The 22,394-nt window shown below is 38.2% G+C and overlaps 1 protein-coding gene across 1 annotated transcript; it reads right to left on the bottom strand.

Moving 5' to 3' along the window:
- Nucleotides 1-755: 755 nt before the first annotated feature.
- On the bottom strand, nucleotides 756-21,923 carry DSG3 (desmoglein 3). The gene is made up of 16 exons (XM_058556546.1): nucleotides 21,854-21,923; nucleotides 21,506-21,546; nucleotides 20,852-20,980; nucleotides 19,759-19,914; nucleotides 19,160-19,304; nucleotides 18,336-18,502; nucleotides 17,349-17,477; nucleotides 16,892-17,077; nucleotides 13,589-13,860; nucleotides 12,811-12,950; nucleotides 11,492-11,719; nucleotides 9,585-9,824; nucleotides 5,048-5,187; nucleotides 4,681-4,744; nucleotides 3,031-3,278; nucleotides 756-1,524 (listed from the first exon to the last, which is right to left on the bottom strand). Exons 1-16 carry the CDS (start codon nucleotides 21,921-21,923, stop codon nucleotides 907-909), a joined length of 2,973 nt encoding a protein of 990 aa, XP_058412529.1. The 3' UTR covers nucleotides 756-906.
- Between the last annotated feature and the right edge of the window lie 471 nt (nucleotides 21,924-22,394).

Here is a 22,394-nt window from a genome sequence, read left to right as displayed (position 1 = left end):
ATTTATTTATTTTTTCCCTCCAAAGCCCCAGTAAATAGTTGTGTGTCATAGCTGCACATCCTTCTAGTTGCTGTATGTGGGATGCGGCCTCAGCATGGCCAGAGAAGCAGCGTGTCGGTGCGAGCCCGGGATCCAAACCCGGGTCGCTAGCAGTGGAGCGCGCTCACTTAACCACTAAGCCACGGGGCCGGCCCTCAATGAAAATATTTTCTTTGGATAGCTCCTTTCAAAGTGATTTACAAAAAATACAAAATATTTACACCATACTAAACTTTCCTAAAAGTTCTATGATATTTCTGTTTCAAAATTGTCTTATTGTGAGAATATGAGGAATATAGAGTTAGCAAGTATAAAGCATAAGCCAGTAGCCCTTAGTTTGAGCAAAAGACGCACGTAGGGTCTCCCAGCACCGAGAAGATGGCGAAAAACTCAACTGCAACTACTTCCTTTTTTCCAAGCAGCTCAAATGCTTTAGCAAAGACCTTAGGACTCTTCCATTATTAATGATATAAGAAAAGGTGACACAGACGAGAACTGGGGCTCTTCACTCCAAGTGCTTAATCCACTAAAACACATGGCATTTTAAAGTGATAAACACCCTTCTTTGGCACTGCAGAAATAGAAGTTTAAAAATTCTTAGGAAATTTTCCTGCTGAATATGATCTTAAGATTTTTTTGAAAAACATTAAGATTCACTACCACTTGAATAGTATTTGAGAAGTAAGAGTCACAACATATCCAGTTTTGGGGTATGAACTAGAAAATTTAAACTGTAATCATAATCAGTTTATGAGAGTAGCAAATAAGTGCCAAATTAGACCAATACTGTGAACTTTGCTATGCTATTTTGAATAATTTGGTCCAAATATCCATATTCAGCCAATACGTTATTCCAGTTCATTCTGGTCATATCAGACGGGCACACGGATCTTCTGTACAGATCGTGTTACGTGACCCTCGTAGTTCCATTGGACCGTGTAGGTTGCCAGGAACCTTGGAAATGGGACAAATCACTCTTTCTGTCACCGTTACATTTTGCGTGAGAAGTGGATCAACGACTGCAGTGGAAGATTGCAGGAGAGAACCAGAAGCCGAGTAAGTCTCCGTTACCACATAGCTACCATGCTGCAGAGGGTCAGGGATGGAAATGGCTGGTTGGAGGACAGAGCCAGAAGCAGACAAAGTGGAAGCTCCGTGACTGCCTAGCAAAGTCTGGCACCTAGCAGATTCGGACTGCTGGACTTCTACGGAACAGCCAGAGCATTCAACCCCAGAACCGCTGTCTTTGGTGGGTGGCTGAGATTGTTTGGCTTCATCATCAACCCCGAGGCTTATCTCTGCAAGTTTTTTAAACTTGGGGCCCAGTGAGTCCAAGAAGCTGTCATCGAGCTCATCAGCAATAAAACTGCAACAACCCAGGGAGCCCACGGGAGAACCGGGGACACCCACTCCTTCGTTATCATAGATCAGCAAACAGTCTTTTGCTTCCTGGCCATCGTCTTCCTCTGCACAGGCGAATGCTTTCTAAAGGTGGAGAAAAGTGGAAAAAATGAATTTTAAAAGAGATTCAACTGAAGAATATAACACTGTTCATAGAACTCAAAGTTTGATGATGAATGCGTAATTTAGGTAATCCATAGAAGTAAAGGCATATTCTTTATATCAGCAATCCTGTGGCAGAAATTATCTGGTGTTTGGAGAATGCTGTAGGTGACGTTTCCTCAATTGAGTCTGGCCTAGGTTCACGTTTTATTTCTTGATTTTGAAGGCACTTACATGGATTTAGGTCTACCAAGCAAATGTGTATGACACCTGGAGGTTATTCACTGGGCCAAGGATGAGGGTCTCTGTGTGTGTCTGTTGTTAATGCACGTCTTTGTGTTCTGGGTGGGGAGTGGGCATCCCTGTGCACTTTCTGAGGCAGCTCTCACCCAGACTGGGACTTTGTTTTCTTTTTTTTTTTTTGAGGAAGATTAGCCCTGAGCTGACATCTGTTGCCAATCCTTTTCTTTTTTGCTGAGGAAGATTGGCCCTGGGCTAACATCCGTGCCCATCTTCCTCTACTTTATATGTGGGACTCTGCCACAGCATGGCTTGATAAGTGGTGAGTATGTCCGCTCCTGGGATCTGAACCTGCAAACTCCAGGCTGCAGAAGTGGAGCATGTGAACGTAACTGCTACGCCCCCGGGCCAGCCCCAGACTGGGACTTTTGACTAGACTTCGAAACCCTTGTGGGAGCCTGACCCCTAACTAGGGTCCACACCACACCTCAGAATATCCCAAGAATTCTCATCCCAAACAAGCTCTCCCTGCCAGTCTCTCCTGAAACAGCGTCTGCCTTCATCTGCTTGGACACTAGGCCAAATCCTGGCACTTACCAATTCTGACACCAAAACTATATGTGAGATCCATTCTAACGATGCAGCAACCAAGAGGCAAGCCACCCGCCTCCCAAAGTCCTCTCTGTTCTGGCACCGTTGTCCCTTTTCGGTTCTATGCTTCCTGACACTTCATCTGGTCTTCAATCACATCTCTTTTTCCCCCTTTTATTTTTGGGTCATTAATTCAATGATTCTTCAACGTTTTTGGACATGGACTCCTTTGAAAAACATAAAGAATTCTATAACCCTCTCTCAGAAAAATATATACACATATATTCCGACGTCCATTATGGTATTAGAAATACAAAATAAGCTGCTTTGTATTCCTAAAGAGGATGCTGCTGATCCTGAAATGCAAAAGATTTTGATCTCCATTGTTATTCCAGTTGGAGGGATGAGGGGCCACTTGCTATATTCTCTCACTTTGTGTCAATCTACCCATCCTTCCTTTTGACCAGGAGCCCAATTTTGGCAGCCACCTTAGGTTATCTGTATTATTTTGGCCAAGAACCCCTATTTTTTTTCTCATATTTTAATAAGCTGTAAAAAAACAAACTGCAAAACTGAAATATAGTCAAGTTGTGTAATGCCTGTAATGTAAATAAGTCTGTAATGTAAATAAGATAACAAAGTTTTCCACCAAATTACCTGAGAAAAGTAGGAGTCCAGGAAATTCATGTTCACTGCCCCCTCACCATAGTCCCTATTGGTTCCTCCAGTGGAATGCCTTGTTCTCATTGTTCCAGACTGTCCTGCAGAACAGATGCCAAGTCCAGTGGTTGCTCCAAATCCCGCTGCGGCTGCGGACCCCGTACCTGCTCCAAGGTTGGTGATCAGTTCCATCCCCGAAACTCCTTCCACCACCGTCCCTCCAGCATTTATATTTGCACACACTTCTAAAAACAGGAGAAAATTGTGTAATATCTCATGCTGTGATTAAAAAAACATTTTTTTTTTTTACTGGTCTTTGATATCTATGAACAGTCAGTCACCAAATAAAGCAAATAAGTAGGCGAAAATAAAATTATATGACTAGAGGTGATAAGAACATCCCACAGTCTGCTATGTGAGAGTACCAGAGGAGGCGATATTAGCAGATGAAGGAGCTCTGAAAACATACTAATTAAAAAATTACAAAAGAAATAGATTTTCAGTGACAGCAGCCAGAAATGGGAAAAGTGAAAACAGAATATTCAGTACACAGCTACAGAAAGCTTCTAATGTAATGCTTGTTTGTTTTCATGAAAAAAATAAATTACAATGAAGCAGTCATATTGGCTCAATATGGAAACCAAAGAGGAAGTATACATAATATAATCATGCAAATTTGCAGATGCTAATTTGGTATCTTGGTACCTAATGAAAATTTAATGAATTATGTCTATTCTGCCTGTTATCTGTACATTCAGCTTTTATGGAATGTTATTTTTTCTAGAGAATTCTGAATATAGTTTTTGCTATGTAATTATAATGAGAGAAGCAAGTGAGGATTGGGGTAGCTGGTAAAGGCAGACAGTTACATTTTGGGGGAGATTTCATGCAATTTTGCAGGCTGGACATTTATAGACAATCTATTGCTAAGTATGGAATTAAGAAAAATTTTCATATTAGGCATCAGATCTTATTGTTCCTCTAGTTTATGCTCTAGTTGTGGCATTGAGATAATATCAGTAAAATAGTCATTTGGTAACCCAAAGAAATAAACAGTTTCATGTATATGACAACATAAGTGATCTTGTCCCATTATGATTGAATATAAGAATTGTAACTGAACTCAAATCAGGATACTGTTACTTCTGGGGAGGGAAGTAGGGCAACAAGATTGAGGATGTGCACACATGAAGCTTTAACTGCAAATATGACCATTTAAGAATAGTCAAAGTTGGGTGGTGGGTACATAGTGTTTGTCTTATTTTCCTTTACATTTTTCTATATGTGTGAAATCTTTCCTAATTAAAAAGTTAGTAATCGGCTGCCTGAGAGCTATACTTCAGTTTATTAAAGTTTGGAAAAAGTGTGACAAATCTTCAGATATTAAAAACAGTGATATCAGTGGACAAATTAACTTAATGAAGCTACACCTAATTGACTAATGGAATTGACTTAATATATTAATAGTCATGAAATTAACTAATATACTAATAGTAAACCAGCTTTTCCCTATTTCAGTGGTAAAATATCCCAGCTTGTGCACATATATGCAAATTATTAAGAAAAGAATTTTGAACCCTTCTTATTTTTCTGTGTTTCTTATTTAACCCACTTTGGCTTTCCAAAGTAAATTCAATGTTCACTTACCAGAATTTTCCATGAAATCGGCTCCATGGGCTGTTATAGGGGGCACACAAATATTTGAGATTTCCTGCAAATGGTGTTCAAAAAATAAATACATTTAAAAACAAATCAGATTTCATAGCAATATAGGTAAAATGTGGTCCTTTGCAAGTGGTGACATTACGAGAAGCCTAAATTCTTGCAGGAGTAGCCATTTTTATGATTTGACATCTGAAGAGGTAAAATCCTGGAAGTCTTTATTCATTTCAGCACTAACTCTCAAACTGAAGGTCAAGGAGTCTCTTATTTTTATACCCCATTTCCTATCTCAATATAAATTGAATTTTGCTCCATATGATTGAAATAAATGTTTTACAAACTGGATCCTCACCTTGTCTTCAGGTTGGGCTCCTTCGATTCCCCACTCATGCATTGTTCCTTCTGAACTACCAGGAACTGGAATGAATCCACGTGTCACTCCCCCAATAGGACCTGTCCCACAGTCACAGGTCAGCAGCAGAAGGGGGGCCACTAGTAAAAAGCAAAACAAAATATCAGAACATTTGAATCACTTGGAAATGATTTGATGCGACAATTGTCAGAAATGTTAGAAAGAAAATACAATATTTTCAATACTTATAGAAAATTCCTAATAGAAAGCAAAATTAGTTTCTACAAAATAAGGGGGCTGGCACGGTGGTGCAAGTGGTTAAGTGTGCACGCTGCACTGCGGCGGCCTGGAGTTCACAGGTTCAGATCCTGGGCGTGCATCGACGCACTGCTTGTCAAGTCATGCTGCGGCAGCATCCCATATAAAGTAGAGGAAGATGGGCACAGATGTTAGCTCAGGGCCAATCTTCCTTAGCAAAAAAAAAAAAAAGAGGAGGATTGGCATAGGATGTTAGCTCAGCACTGATCTTCTGCACACACAAAAAAATAAATACAATAAAATTTGGTAAATTAAGCATACTAAAATTTCATGATTATGAAACTGAAGAAGACAGTTCTAATCATTCTTGAGTTATGTGTATTGTTGTCTTAAAATAGGCACTGTTTGCTGAATGATATTCGGTTCCTCAGTTCTTTTTCTATTTTATTTATTTATTTATTTATTTGCAGGGCAAGATTCACCCTGAGCTAACATCTGTTGCCAATCTTCCTCTTTGTTTTTAATCCTCTCCAAAGCCCCAGTACATAGTTGTATACCTTTGTTGTAAGTCCTTCTAGTTCTTCTATGTGAGCCGCTGCCACAGCATGGCAACTGACAGACAGGTGGTGTGGTTCCTCGACGGGGAAGTGAACTCAGGCCACCAAAGTGGTGATTGCCAGACTTTAACGACTAGGCCATTGGGGCTGGCTCTCCATAATATATTTTTATTGTTATTGCATTTATTTGTACATGTTGAGGCTATGTATACCATGTCAGGTGAATAAACACCTGGATGGTCAAAATTTTAGGTGGGCATGATAATGTTTTAGTAATCTGGTTTGTAATGATCTCTTAGTAAACAGCAATCAACCAGCAAACGCCCTCAGCAACTGGAGTGATGATCTAATATCAATACACTCTTAATTGTGACTTAAGAATCCCTAGCTTAGAGGGGCCTGCCTGCCAGTCACATCTTGGCAATAAAGATTAACATCATTCTCATGCTAATGGTCCAAGAGAGCAATAGTCTTTCTTGAAAGAAAGTGCTTCCCGCTAGGTAATCAGTGACCCCACCTCCACCTCTGGCCTGCCAAGATGCCTGACGTTTGAACTCTGTCCACTTAGAGGAGCTTAGTGAGGGGTTTAAGAGCAGTCTCTGGAGTCAGACTTCTAGAGTTTGAATTTTGGCTCCACCACTCACCAGCTAGCAAGTTATGTATGCCATCTTTATTTGCCTCAGTTAACTCATCCATAAAAAGGAAGAATGTATAGTATCTACATCACAGATTGTAATGAGGATTAAATGAGTTAGTACAGGTAAGGGACAGTAGTGAATGCTGCGAGGATTTGCTAGTATTGTTAGGATGGGCTACATCAATTACGCAGATTAGTTCATTCCTAGATATAGTATGAAAAATATTAGGCCAAGTGTATAAAATCAAATAGGCTGGACATAATATGCTTTCTCAAAATTTAATATAATGTTCATATAAATGATACTTCTAAAGGCTTGCTTTATTTATTGCCATCCTCAATTTCAAATGTGTAAGAAGAATTGAATATTGTGAGTTGACACATTAGTTTTGAAGGGTAATGAATGTACACCTGTATGGTCAGTATTTTTAGGTGGGCTTATATAACAGTTTTTTAGAAATCTTATTTATCATTGTATGCACAGTGTGTATTTGGCTTTTATATACGTATCCAGAAAAATGTTTTTCAAAGTGTAGACTATATTTCTACATACTGAAAAACGTATGTTCTGTCTTGCACAAAATTCAAAACATGGCATTTGGCAAATGGTAAGATCCCACAAATATGATTGTGGGAATAACACAGTATATTTCCTCTGACTGCCATCTTGAGCCACAATCTCAAATGTACAATGGCCTACGCGGCTCAAAATTCAACATTTCACAATCAAATTCATCATTGCCACCCTACATATCTGTGCTTCCTCTGATATTTTCAATTTCATTTAATGGTTTCAGGAGCAACTGAATTCCATGTTTCATCTGGACTTCTTATCCAATCTTCCTATCCATTAGTCTCCAAGTTCTCTCCACTTACTCCCATAATACCTTGCACACCTATCCTTTCCAGTCTCATGCTATGCCTCTATATCTGTCCTCCATCGTTTCTTCTGAACTATTACAATAACCTCCTAACTGTTCTTTCCTTTCTAATTTACTGTACACACTGCTTCCAGAGTTACCTTTCTTAAATACAAATATGATCATGTTAGTCTTTTATTCAGGTACTTTCCACAAGTCTCATTTCTCAGAACTTAAAGTACAAACTCTATAACATGTGTATGTAAGCCCTTTCAAATTAGTCCCAATGCATCCTCCGGTTTCACCTCTTTCCCTCTGCACAATTTCCCCATGCTTTAGCCTCCCAAGACTGTGTGATTCCTAAAACATGCTAAGCATTTTCTGGCTTTGGTTCATGCTGTTACCCTTTGGAAATACCTTTTTCCCTCTTTTCATACTTACTGCATCCTACTCATTTTCCAAGGTTCAAATCGATGATTCTCCTATTCTGTGAAGCCTCTGCAATACTCCTTTTTTTTTTTTAATTGATACATTAGACTTCACCACTTTATTATTTATTTATTTATTTATTTTTTATTATTTTTTTTTGTGAGGAAGATCAGCCCTGAGCTAACATCCATGCTAATCTTCCTCTTTTTGCTGAGGAAGACCGGCTCCAAGCTAACATCTACTGCCAATCCTCCTCCTTTTTCTCCCCAAAGCCCCAGTAGATAGTTGTATGTCGCTGTTGCACATCGTTCTAGTTGCTGTATGTGGGACGCAGCCTCAGCATGGCCAGACAAGCGGTGCGTCAGTGCGCGCCCGGCATCTGAGCCCCGGGCCGCCAGTAGCGGAGCACGCGCACTTAACCGCTAAGCCACGGGGCCGGCCCTGCAATACTCCTTTGTATTCACTTCTATCATAGTTTTATCATGGTATAGTTCTTTTCCACTTAGTTAGACATGCAAAAATCTACGACGTGCATGAAAAGCAGGATCAAGTTTCCTTTACGCTGGAAGTTAGCATAAAGACTCACAGAGGTATTTGAAAAATCTTTGTTTTTGAAATTGACTAATATGATATTGAACAACTGAAACTCTGAGCATCAATTTCATTTATTTATTAAACTAAATGATGCATGATAACTTCAGATAGTAAACACTTTTGGGGAAGGAGGAAGGGGAATATATGACGTGTGTGGCAGGCTACTAGATGTATCTATAGTGATTGCTTTCTCTTTTTAAAAAAGAGATCTGAACAAATGTGGCAAATATTAGTAACTGTTAAGTCTGAGTGATGGCTATATGTGTGCTCATCATGTAATTTTCTGTACTTTTTTGTGATTTAAAAATATTTCATAAATTTAAAAAAATTACATGAATATGTTGAAGTGGACTTTATCATGAAAAATCATTTTAACTCTAAAAGTCTATATGATTCTATAATAAGAGAAGTGATTGTGAATTTATCAAGGATTTCTCTTATATATACAAGAATTTTTCATAAAGTTCTTTTAAATAGAAACCCATTACATTCAAAGTACTATTTGATTCACAAGATTTTGATTGAAATGCAACTTTTCAAAAACTTATCTATTGAATAAAACGAATTTTACTTTTATTGAAAAATAATACATGTATGTAGTTTCCCTAAATGTGTTCAATAAACTTAATAATATTAAGTGTGAAAGCCTTAAAAGGGTATGCATATTCAGGTGGTAAATTATTTTGAGGAAATGCTGGATTAAGCAATAACTTCTCAGAGTCTATGATATATTAATGTTCGTTGTAAAGCTTAAAGCCTATGATATCTTATATATATTTTCCCTAAATTTATTTGGCCAGGATTCTCTTTTTATTTTAGAATCTCACGAGACTTGAATATGGAGAAGACATTTTAGAAAGTGCCACACTCACAGATAAAGCCACTATTTTGACCATGAACATTACTGTTAGTGTGTAGGAAGTGTTCATGCTTTACTTTTTCCTCTTGATTCTCTTGTGCTTTTTCTAAATGTCTAACAAATATGACTTGCTTTGCTGTATCATGAAATAGATTGTTGGCAAGTGACATGTTAAGTTTAAACATTTCAGATTCTTACTAAAAATGCCATTTCCTCCCAACTTTGCCTATAAAACAATTAGGGAATAATTCTGTACGGCAAAGCTGCATTGCCTGTCCAGCGTGAAGGCCTCTGCAAATGCTAACACCCCATCAAAAATAGAAAGAAGCTTTGGCATACTCACACAGCAGCAGCAAAAGACCGAGGAGTATCAGGCCGATGGCGGCAGGCCCTAGCCTCCCCAATGACGTTCCATGTCTGGTCACAGGAGTTCCACAGATGTCCCTGCTGTCACACTGACAGACTGTTAGAATCAAGCTCTCTGGTGTCTCGCACCGCCTGTCCTGACTGTCCGTAACTACGAGAGAGACTCTGTGTTCTCCCGGAGAAATCTGCTGATGGACTCTTAGGAGGGCAGAGGTAGCTGCAGAGAAACAATCATACAAATCAACAATAGGACAAGGTGTCTTTTGCTCTTAAAACTACTTATCTTTGTTAACAGAGCCAGAGTTGCCATAAACATCACTGTCACAAATAGCGGGCTGATGGTAGGGTGAGGTTTGAGCAGTTATGAGGGCTATAAGGCGTTCAGTTGGGTAAGTCTGTCTGCACTCCCTCCTTGCCCTTCTCTCTGCCCCAGATGTGCCCATTATTCTCCTCCATGACGACTCAGTCCTACCCTGATTTTCCGCCCAAAGAAGATGGGAGGTGGGCATCATTTAAATATCAGGTCCCCTCTCCTGGGGCTTAAGCACTCTCCTGTGTGTCTGCACCAACCCCGGGACTCTTGTGTGGCGCTCTGAATGTTTGCCTTCCCCCTAAGTCTGTGTTTTTGTGCCTGACTTATCAAGACTGAGTTTCTGCTTCGGCTGCTGCTACCTCAACTCGTCCTGACAGTCCTCATCCTATGAGCCCAATGCTGGTTGTATGAAATTCCCTGTGGTGAAGGCCTGTTGCCTCTCTGACTCTTGAGCATTGATCGTTCTCCATTCTCCATTGCTATGTTGTTCCTATCTAAGTGGGTTCTAGCGGCAGCTCTTATAAGCTGCAGAGTTGTGTTGATTGAATCATTCTTGACCCCACCATGCCCTTTGACATTGTGGTTAGTCCACCCAGTCCAATCGCTGTCGCCTTGCCCAGCCTCCCCAGAACAGATATGTCTAGTGCCAGGTCCTGTCTCTCTCTCTTGTTTCCTTTGCAGCCTCTTCGTTGGCCATGTGCCTGATAAACCCATTTGGAGCCAAATGCTACATGCACATTTTGGAGCTAGAGCCTTACACCAGGATTAGTGGGCCCCCAGGGAAGAAGGCCATGGAGAACAAGATCCCTTTGGTGACTCTAGCAATGGTTGATACCATGGAACACATTCATGAAAGCAGGCAAGATTGGTTCAGAAAAGTTAGAGAAAAGTGAGTTCATTTCCAAAGGATTTGAAGTGGCCTGCTGGTCATTGTAAAATCCAGAAAGGACATGCTTCTTATTAAATCTAATGTCTTAGACTTAACTTAGGAGTTTCTATGAGACTCCTGGAAAACACAAGAAATGTAAAATTAGCATGATAATGGTAGGAGAGAAGGAAGGATGGATTAGCTCTTTCTCATCGGCTAATGAGTTTATGAATTTCAGTCTACCATACTCTCAAGATTCCTGACTAGTGACAGACTAAGTAGTACTTCCTGTGAGCCTTGAGCAGGGACCCCTCCAGTGCTTCATGTCTCTTCACAGCCTGGCCAGTTAGGAAAAGTTTATGTATTTAGAAATTTAAACAGTGCTGCAATAAAATAGGTGCTTGATTCTAATCTTTATTTTGATGTGCTGTGGAGATAGAAATAAATATTAAAAATAGGAAAATAGAAAACAGTTGGAGTCCACATGAAAAACAGAAAGTATAAAATAGTGCTAACATTATATCATATTCTTCTTCTCTTCTGAAGAGGGAAGAAATTCACAAGGCTAGGACTACATCTTCACTGCAAAGAATTTTTTCAATTACTCTTGGAAAGGACCTGCTCCCAAATGATTCTCTTATCCTTCTGGAAATATAAAGAAGAAGCAGCTTTCATTTATGGAAGCAACTTTACTGTTACTCACCGTTGAGTGTTGTGATACTCCACACAGTTGGTAATTTTGCAGGTTGCTCCTCCAGTGAAAATGTGTAGGGGCCAGTATATTTATCATTGTCCAGTATTCTAGCTGAGACAACCACGGAAGGTGATGAACTACAAATTGTTTCCTTTTCAAGGACAATTGTTGGGCAATTTTCATTAAAATCAGGTACTTTAACATATATGGTGCCTGTAGAAGTTTTACCTGTGTCTCCTGTAGGAATAAAATTTTAGAGTTAAAGAAATATACACAAAAAGTTGTACAAAAAAAATAAATAAACCTCTTAAATTTCTCTTGCATGCAGGCAAGTTAGTGTGTCTTCGCAAGAGAAATTATGTTTTTCTTACAAGTAAAAAGATGTCATCCAATTTCCACCTCTTGTAAAAAGCAAATTTAAATTTATCAACTTGGCTTGTGTCTCTAATTTGTAGCATTGGCTATTAATTTGATATAGTTGGAACCAAGAGCTGTAAGGTGGTGAATTCACTGATTACAAATGAAATCAACATAAAAATAATAGTTTTCTTAAATGTATCCTACTGCATGAGCCCAGGACCGTGTGAAAGATTTTTGCTTCTAAAACTTGAGCCAAAGTATTTAGAATAAACAATTATTTATTTTTATTACCCATGATATAAAAGTTTATTGAACAAAAATTTTAAAATGTTGACAATCAAAAACAATAAAATAAAAATCTCTCAGTGGAAGGATTATGAATCATTTTTATTGTTTCCCTTAGTGTTTTTTGCTGTTTTCTCTGGTGATATGTATTTGGTGTTTATTCTTTTGTTTTATTTTTATGTTTGCTTATTGCCTTGAGCATAAATTAATTTTATACTTGGGGAAAGACACACACTCAATGAATATTATTTTTAAAACATTCCAGAAGATTTTATTGTTCAATGATGTAAGCATATGAGGTCTTTATAAGTAACTCACTCTATAGGTAACTCACAAAGTCACTTCATATTTGAGTTGAGCTTCCCTAATAGGCTTTCTGTACCAATGTTTATCCACCCTCTTGAACTCAGAAATTCCTCTGGATCTAAAAATTCCTGCCACAACCACGGCAAACCACAGGGACTGAACACAGAATTCACTAGTACTGCAAACTACACTGAGAAGTTGGAATGCTCAATCTTCTCCTGGACTCAGCTGCCTCAGACTTGAGACCCAAGGCCCCCAAGATAATTAACTTTATCTAGTGATAAAGGCAATATGTTAAATAGCCATAATCCTCTATTCATAAAAAAATGCCAGTTGGAGTAACATTTCTCTAAAAATGATTGAAATGTTTTTCTTACCATCTATGGCCAGAACCTCAGCTGTGATTGTCTTGTTAATTATGAAAGTAGAATCCCGATCGATGTTTTTGGCAAATTTGATTTGAGCAGTTTTTGAATCAATAATTAGCAAACCACCATCGTTACGTCCCATAACATATCTGTTATATAATGGAAAAAAATAATAGTTTTCTTTCAAATATGGAATGTTACCTATTTAATGAAAGTGACTCATTTTATGTTTAATGTATTTATGCTTAATATAGACATTGAAATATGCTTTTATAAAAAGCAGCAAAAGATTAACATATTAGCGTGGACAAGCAGTATTTCATAATCCTTAAGTGTTAGCCTGGGTTTTCAATTTTCTGCTTTGTGCAATAAAATAACTATGTCCTTGCTCTTTATACTACAGCAACTACTTTGCACGGTGTGCTTATATTTTAGGCACGTATGTCTTTGTATGTGCTGTTCTATCTGATCGCACCATGGTCTTCTGGTGAAATTTTACTCTTTCTAATGACTCAGCTGAAGGTTTCTATGAAACTTTTTCCTGATCTCTCTAGACAGGCTAAGGCATCCTTCTCTTAGTTTCCACTTTAACTTATGCTTATGTTATCTTTGCTCATAGCAGAGTATGTTCTAATGATTTAGCTACATGTCTCTTCTTGAGTTATCTAGTTCATTGAGTTGGCCACCTTTGTATTCTTCGTGTATAATAGTTTAGGTGTTATTTGGTAATAGTTTACAGGTTAAAACTACGTCAAGGAATAATAAAATGTTGTAAAAATAATCTTACCTGACATTTGAGGCAGCTTTGCCAGTGTCTTCATCAATGGCTTGGTACATTCCCAGGACATAATTGATCAATTTTCTACTACTTATGCCTTTCTGGACAGTAAATGTCTTGGAAGGAGGACGGAATGAAATTCCTTCTCTCACATTTACTACTTGAATTATGACTGGGGTTGACTGGACTTGATATTGAGAGATTATTGATTGGTGAAATTCAGCTTTGTTTTTGACGGCAATACTGAATTGCACATTTTGTAGTTGTTCATAATCTAGGGGCTACAGTCAAAATAAAATGAGAAGGGAAGAAGTGTCACAAAAATATGATCCAGTAAACCCAGAAGAGGACAAAGGAATTCTATGTTGCATACCGTGAATAGATCCTTTTATTTCTATATAGCAAAACAGTTTCGGAGATCATTGTAACGTTGAGATAAAGAAACCTTTAGAATTCTTAACTCAAGACCTCAGTTTGGTAACTTATACTTATGAAGTGGGATACCTGTTTTTAGATTAGCAAAACATCATTAGAGTTTCTTTTTTCTTTTTTGCTTGAGGAAGATTAGCCCTGAGCTAACATGTGTGCCAGTCTTCCTCTAGTTTGTATGTGGGATGTATGTCAGCATGGCTGACAAGTGGTATAGGTCCGCTCCCGGGATCTGAACCTGCGAACCCGGGCAGCTGAAGCAGAGCATGTTGAACTTAACAACTATGCCACATGGCCAGCCCCATTAGAGTTTATTTAGGCTGTGTGGCGCAGTGGAAAGAATCTCAAATTTGCTATGGTGGCACGTCTGAATCCTGATTTTGCTATTTAATAACTGTGTGAGTTAGGGCACAATATATAATATCTCTGATCCCCAACTTTCCACTTGTGGAAAAAAACCATTACCTCGTCAGATTGTTGTGAGGACTGAACAAATTAAAGCCCATAATGCATTCCTATAAATGGCAGCTATGGCCATTCACAGGATAGTCATTGGATTCACATGCAATGAATCTGTGACTTTAAAAATTCTTAGATGGCAAAGGCAAACTATCTTAATAAACTTGGTTGGCAAATAGGCCTCTGCAAAGCAGTGAGTGAGTATCCTATCAACTCTTCATAGAACCTTCTTAGAAAGTCTTGCATGATAACTATTTGTTTGACTTTCTTCCTGAGGTGGCCCAAATCAAGGCCTGAGGAATCCCAGGGTAGCTTTTTCCATTCACTAGTAAATTTTCTGAGGATAATGAGATAAAGAAATGCTCATTTTGGTTACATTAGTATATTACTGAAAATAATTAAGGTAGGAGATCTGGATGAGTTTTAGCTTTTCAGTCTGGTTTTGTGAGCTCAAGCATTTCTCAGTGGAATGGAAGAGAAACATGTATAAACAGGTAATTGTAATACGAGGGCTAACAAGAGAGGTTATAGAGTCTGTGTGAAAGCGAGTGAATACTTCTACTTGGGAGAGTTAGGAAAGGCTTCTGAGAGGTCTCATGTGAGCTGGGTGTTGAAGGATGTGGAGGAGTTATTCAGGCAGGGGTGAAAGCACTTGCAGATGCCCAGAGTTACAGACGACAGGGAGTTGGCAGGCTGCGGATGGTGAGAGGCTTTGTATACAATTCCAAGGAGGCTGAAAGTCATCTCTAAGGCCAGCAGGTGGTCATCAACCCTGGCTGCGTATTAGAGTCACCTGAGGAGACTTTAAGACCTGCTGCTGCCTGGGTTTCCCTACAGACCCCCTGATCTGATAGTTCCTACATTCCCACTGGCTAGGAAAAGTTGCAGGTGATTCAAATGGGCGATCAGGGTTGAGGGTCACTTTCATAGCCAATGGAGAACAAGGAAAGCTTTTTTTTTTTTTTTTTTTGTGAGGAAGAGCAGCCCTGAGCTAACATCCATGCCAATCCTCCTCTTTTTGCTGAGGAAGACTGGCCCTGAGCTAACATCTATTGCCAATCCTCCTCCTTTTTTTCTCTTTTTTTCCCCAAAGCCCCAGTAGATAGTTGTATGTCATAGTTGCACATCCTTCTAGTTGCTGTATGTGGGACGCGGCCTCAGCATGGTGGAGAAGTGGTGTGTTGGTGCACGCCCAGAATCCGAACCCGGGCCACCAGTAGCGGAGCGTGTGCACTTAACCGCTAAGCCATGGGGCCGGCACCAAGGAAAGCTTTTAAAGAGGAGAGTAACTGATCCAAATTGGTTTTAAGAAAAACATGGCGATGGACTGGTGGCAGTAGGAGAGTGAAAGGAAGAGACACATGAGGTAGGGACATCTATCAGGAGGGACTCCTGTCATCTCAAGGAGGGGAGGCAAGGCTGAGGGAGAACACAGACCATAAGAAGGAAGACCAGGGCCAGACTTGAAGGACGGTTTTGAGGGCAGAATTTGATGATTGGCTGTATGTTGTGAGGAAATGCCATGATGGAAGGATAAGGCCTAGGTTTCTAGTTTGGGAAACTGTATGACACCAATACAGGAGACAGGGAATATCTCATTCCCAGGCATTGCTGGGAGTTTGTAACAAAACCCTTGCAAGTGAGGATAGCTACAGCCCTCTCTCTGAAAAGCAGAGTAACAGGAACTGCTTGCACAGATTCCAGCAATCCAGGATTCTAGCAATCTCCTTTTTAAAGGAATATTATGGGCCTGTGACTCTACTGGACTCAAGGAATTACAGAAAGCAGCTCCCACATAGTTCAATGTCCCAAGCCAAGAAATGTCCCCAAATAGTGGTTATTTTTTCTAGTCTATACAATATCCAGGCAGAAATATCTTCACGTTATTCCACTTGGGGGGTCTGCTGTAGCCAAACATGTTAAACAGAAGCTTTATTTAATTATTTGTTTTTTTATCTTGTAGATTCAGTTATACATTCCCATTTTCTAGATAAAGTTGCATTTTTTCCTTCTGATGACTGTAGCTAATCCATTTAAAACAAGTTGACAAATTCACAAGCGACAATTCCATGTATTCTTATCTCTTCCTAACTTCAGTTGTACAGAGTAAATGAGATTAAGTCAAGAAATGTGTTTTACTTTCTTGTGCTTAAAGCAGGCACACCTGTAAATATATGTATATTAGTGTATTTGTATGTACTATAGAAAGTATGGTAGCATGGAAGGAAATAAGTCAACATATTAAGAAAGGTTCTCCTTATGTAATAGGGCTATGGATGTGTGCATTTTTTATTCTATCTACTTTTATGTGTTTTCTATAAATAAGTGGTATTTTTAGTCATAAATGAATAAAGTTTATTTGTAGAAATGATAGTTTTGGTTAATATAGAATATTTTTCCCAAGGAAAGGAAATCAGTCCTTACCTTAATCACCTTCAGGATGCCTTCGTTAGTTCTGGTATCAGTTTGTATTTCAAACCAATTCCCTTCATTTCCAGAGGTAAAGAAATACACAGCAAGCCAATTATCTGTGAACTCTTCGTCCAGATCTATTACTTGAAATCGAAGCAACTCAGAACTTAAAGTATTTTCCTCAATACGTGCTGAATACTGAAAAGGAGAGAAGCAGAATGTAAGACTCAATGTCAGGTTTTATCTAAAGGGACCATATTTATTCTGAGTGGTATTAATCATTAATTGTCAAATTATGTATTGCCTTCTTGCCAGTTACTGCATTCTTATATTTTACAAAAGCTTATTTTTTAAGAAAAGTGCAGAGAACTTAAATAAAAGCCAGCAAACAGGCAAATGCTGAATTAGGATGGCAAAGTATAAAATAAAATATATATAAAAATTATTCTTCAAGGAGTGGAAAGTGTACCTGAGATTCTCGGAATGTTGGGAAATTATCATTGACGTCTTTCACTTTAATACTGCATTCACATTGAGTTGACAGTCCATCTCCGTCTTTGTCTGCACCACTCACAACCAGACGATAGCTGCTAACTTGCTAAATTTGGAAAAAAGAATAAAGAAAAATAATTAATCTCCAGTGCCGAGAATACTAATGGCAACTACTTGCTTCCTATGGGTAAGGAGGAGAAAATATTCAAGTTAGTGGTTCATTCTCTAGAAGGATCACGTGCGTTGTTCACTGTCTATCATAGAGGAGGTGTGTGGGGCTCTGGATGGTTTCTGGGGCTAGAACAGGTTTTCTCTTTTGTGAACTTCTTAGGGCAAGAAAGTACACTTAGAGCAAAAATGGGCAATGAGGATGGTGGGTTGCTTATCTGAGGGAAGCTCACTTATAGAGCTTTCCTGTTGGTCTATCTGGAAAATCATTTGTATAAAAGTAATATGGAGTCTGATGGGGTTGCGAATGGTGATGGAGATGGTAGTGGTGGTGATGGTAGTTGTGGCGGTAGGACAATGGGGAAGAGAGAGGAAGAGGATTCTTTAGTGTTCTGGAAGCAGGGAGTAAAATTAAAAGAAGTCAGAGGAAAAGTGTGACATCAGAGAAGGCTTTATTCCAGATAGAAATTTCTCCCTTCATCTAAGAAATTTCCTTTTCCTCTATCAGATGAGGAATTAGTCACAGTTCAATATTTGTCCATATATGCCAATGTCTTCTTTTACTCCCCCACTTTAACTACCACTGGCACGCTGATTCTTGTTTGTTTAGGGTACAATTGATTGTGCAGGTCCCAGCTATACTTGAATGCAAACCATTTCCCTAGATTGGCCCAACTGAGTACTGGGAACCTCTTTTCCTTTGTCCTTTCATTCTCAGGTAAAATGGAGTCACTTCTCTTGGCTTTCTTAAAGTCAAATCCTTTATCATTGAATACTCCTAAGTGCCTTGCTTTACCTCTCGATCAAGAGAATTGGTCAAAGTACGGACTTCCCCAGTGTGTCTGCTTAGGAGGAACATGGGGGTGCCTGCAGGTTCCTGAGAGACGATTTTGAAGGCAATTTTAGAGTTCAAATGGTTTGGTTCATCTGCATCTGTGGCATTTAGTATCATCACCAGTGAGTCTAGGAATACAGAAGTTTGTTAAAGAATGTGTAAAGACTGATATTATGTTCACATTAAATATTCAACACAATTTCAAATTGATCTTTGTTTTTTTAAGATCTTAAAACTATGTGCTCAAAAAAAATTACACGTCACTTGCAATATCTCTTACTGTCTCTCTTAATCAGGTAGAACTGTGATGTCTTCCATAAAAATCCTCCAGTTCTCCTTAAGCCTTGGCTGTGTGGGGCTAGAGACTATTTTCTCTTTATTTCCTCCCTTGATGGATGGCCTTATAACTCTTCTTTTTCCCCAAATTATCCAAGTAATGTGAGTGTGTCTTTGTCCCTCATAACCTAAGAAAGCCCACCTGTTACATCCAGGCTACCTAAGGCCACCTCTTCAGCTTTGTGACTGCCAGGTACTCATATGAATTGTATATATAGAATAAGATACTGTTGACTTGATAACAGGACCACAACCTAGAAATACATGTCAGTGGATAATTAGCTCAACTACAAATATTAGAAAGGAAGACCCAGGTTATCTTGATGAGTTTTTCTGCAAAACTACTGATGAAACTAAGACTATAAATTAGCTTATAAAAATGATGTACTATAGTGATACTTATATTAAAAAAAAATAAAAAGAGGTGGCAAGGACTGTAAAAAACTTACTTGAAGCACTATTTTCTTCAATTTCACCCATGAATACACTTCGTGAAAATATTGGAGGATTGTCATTGATGTCTAAAATTTTGACCGTTAGTATAAGTGGTTTCTCTACATCTTGTCCTAGGGCATTTAGAGCATAACACGTGATCTAGAAAAAGAGGGAAAATGTTAATTTTCACTCTATAAACTTAGTTTGCATAAGATGAAAACTTGTAGAAATAAGGCCTCTACTGGCGTGTACAGAAGTTTTGTGCAAAGAAGAAAAATATTTCCCCAAAGAGTAGACAAAGTAGGAAAAAGTGCCCACTCTGGGCAGACCAGTTGGGTAAGTTGCCCTTCCTCCAGGCTGATACTGTCTTATGTCAGGGCGTAGCTCCTGGCAAGCTGCATGCTGGAGTTCAGCGTCCACTCATGTACCCTGCTGGTGTATTCCTTCGGGGCACAACCATAACTGGAGGCTCTTTATAGAGGGACTAACATTGTTATTTGTTGGTGGATTGATTCATGCGCTGATCTCTCCTCTAAATGAACCTGTAGAAGTATCACCTTCTAAAGCCACGGTGCACGAAGGGAAGGGTGGCCAGTGTTGAGGACAGACTTACCTGGAAGCTTGGGGTTTCCTCACGATCAACTATGGCAGTTATGTTAATTTCTCCAGTGTTTCTGTCAACAACAAAGATTCCAAAAGGGGGCTGATCAATTCCTATTCCAGAAATTCGGTAGGTAATTTTCTGGGTTGCTTGGAAGTCTGAAGTAATCTGCAGCCAAAAACACCCAATATGTGAAGACGATCATCACTCAGGCCTTTTCCTTCCCCTCCTCTCCTCCACCTCTATAGTCTTAAGTCATCTGTTCATTCTATTCACTCTTTCTGACACTGTGCTGTTTACTTTTGGCCTTGATAGATACTAGGAATGTAAAATAAATTCAAATTGTTGCTTCTGTTGACCAGCATGAACCAATATGCTTAACCATTTTGGCTTTAGAACATTTGTTCAGATTGTGGCCACCATGGTGGACGTTAAAAGGTTGAGAGAAACTCGGGGATACTTGATATTGACAAGGCTACTTCCTGATGCTCCCTTTCTTAACAGATAACATTAAAAAAGAAAAAAGACATTTATTTTAGTTTAAATAAGGAGCTGGAGAGAAAAAAAGTGCAAAAGATTGTATAGTAAGTGTTAAAAATATATATTAAAGTGAAATTTTATTTTTATTATATGCTTTTTATTATAATTTTTAAGCTTTTAATATGGAAAATTTCTAATATATATAAAGTTAGAATAGGATAATGAACCTGATATATCTCATCACGCAGTTTCAACAATTATCAATACAAGGCCAACCCCATGTTGACTCCCAACCATTTTTCTAATTGTCTTATCTATATGTTTTTTTCTATTTGTTTGCTAGAATCCGGATCTAAATACGGCTTATCCATTGAAATTGGTCCATATGTCTTTTAGTTATTTTTTATAACTCTAGAGGCCATAGTTCCTTCATTTCTCTCTCTCTATTATTATTATTATTATTGTTATTATTATTATTATTGTATTTTTTGTTGAAGTTACCAGGTTATTTGTTCTGTGGACTCCTCAATCTGCATTTTGTTAATTGGAATTGCCTTATTTTTTAAAATTTACATCTAATACATTTATTCTAAAAACTCACATTACCCCTGCTCATATGACTTACTTTGGCAATTGGGTTTCTTTTTGAGTTGTCTTCTCCTTCTCTGCAGGGTCTTGCAAATTTCACCCATTCTCGTTTATATCTCCTTTTGGCTTTTACTGCTGTCTCATCTTCTTCGCGTTGCCCTTTTGTCTAATATAAAAGGGGATTCCATTTTATTAAGCGTACTGTTGGAAATTTTGCTTTGAGTATTGATTATAGACACGTAGGTTTAGGAGCCTCCTATGTTTCAGGATATCTAAGACTGTTAGATGTCTAATTTGCTCTCCCTCCCACTTTGTCAAGCAAAGAAGAAACATTAAATAAGTAAAACAATTACATAGCTATATGATTTTTAATATTAGCACTTAATCATATTTTTATTTCTTTTATATATTCCACAATATCTAACTATTCTGGGCATGTATGACCTGTTTAATGAAAATCTGTTGATTTGTTTAAGATAAGAAGAAGGAATGCATGTGATAAATTACAATAGTGACATTTATACATTGCTGGTATTTAAATATTATTGGGTTAGTTGTTAGAATTTTAATTTTATTTCCACAATTAAATTATTAAATAATTTAAAACATTAAATAAATATTTATTTTTCCTGAACACAATTTTAATTTTTTTAACTAAACAATTATTTTAATTATAAAAAACTTTTCATACTTCACCTCTATTCGCAATTCTCCATGAACCAATAGGACCACCTGTAGACATTTAAATAAAGTCAAATTATACGTGAATTCTTCAAATAAGTAATTACGTAAAATAATAATTCTGATTTTTACATTCTGCTGTTCATATTGTAGTTTGTTTCTATTTCAAAAGAAGTAGATTTGGAGAAACAGTATTCAAAGGGTAAAATCCCCTTAGGAAAAAGAAAATGCTCTGAATATAAACAACTTCTCCCAGTTCTTTCATCTGACCGCAGAATTTTAATGATATACAGAAGAATCTATTGAACTTTGCAAAACTCTACCTAACAGCTGGTTGAAGCAACCAGATCTTTCTTACCTAGCTGTTCTATAAACAGTTCCCAGGAGCTGTGGAAGCTATTGCTTTGGGAAACAAAGGCGAGCATCATTGTGATAAGCTTCAGAAAGGATCATAGAGGATTATTTAAAACCATGACCTACTCAACTGACTTGTACAAAGGCAATCTTGTATTAGCTTGCTGCAATTACTGGGTAAGGCATTTTCTTAGCTGTACAAGAGTGGAGAGAATGGAACGGAACTAGTCTGGTTTAAAGAATGGAACATAAAAGATGTGGATATGCCATTCCACTCATAAATACTATTTGCTTTGGGACATGGATCTGCTCATCTCTGCCCTATTAGTTCAATTTAAATATTGAGCTTAATTTTCATACTGATCTGAAGAAATTAAATGAGGATAGAGTGAAGTCAGGCAGGTTAGAGTCTTTGCTTTCTCAAGAGCATACGGGACCTTCATCTGTGTCATTTTCCACCTTGTTTTCTGCCTGGAATTCATTCTTCCTTCCCCTTCACCCAGGTAAGTATTACTCATCCTTTAAGATCAATTCAAGTTCCAACA

The sequence above is a fragment of the Diceros bicornis genome, chromosome 16 (genome assembly GCF_020826845.1).
Source record: "Diceros bicornis minor isolate mBicDic1 chromosome 16, mDicBic1.mat.cur, whole genome shotgun sequence".
In the NCBI taxonomy this organism is placed as follows: domain Eukaryota; kingdom Metazoa; phylum Chordata; class Mammalia; order Perissodactyla; family Rhinocerotidae; genus Diceros; species Diceros bicornis.
This window is presented reverse-complemented; position numbering and strand designations above follow the sequence as displayed.

Excerpts from the sequence above, each read along its gene's own strand:
- DSG3 (XM_058556546.1), bottom strand. The coding sequence starts at position 21,923 with ATGATGCTCGCCTTTGTTTCCCAAAGCAATAGCTTCCACAGCTCCTGG. Across the intron at positions 19,915-20,851 it reads AAAGAAACCCAATTGCCAAA|ATTACTTCAGACTTCCAAGC; the intron begins GTAAGTCATATG and ends TTTTGGCTGCAG. Across the intron at positions 19,305-19,758 it reads AGGAAACCCCAAGCTTCCAG|ATCACGTGTTATGCTCTAAA; the intron begins GTAAGTCTGTCC and ends CTCTTTTTCTAG.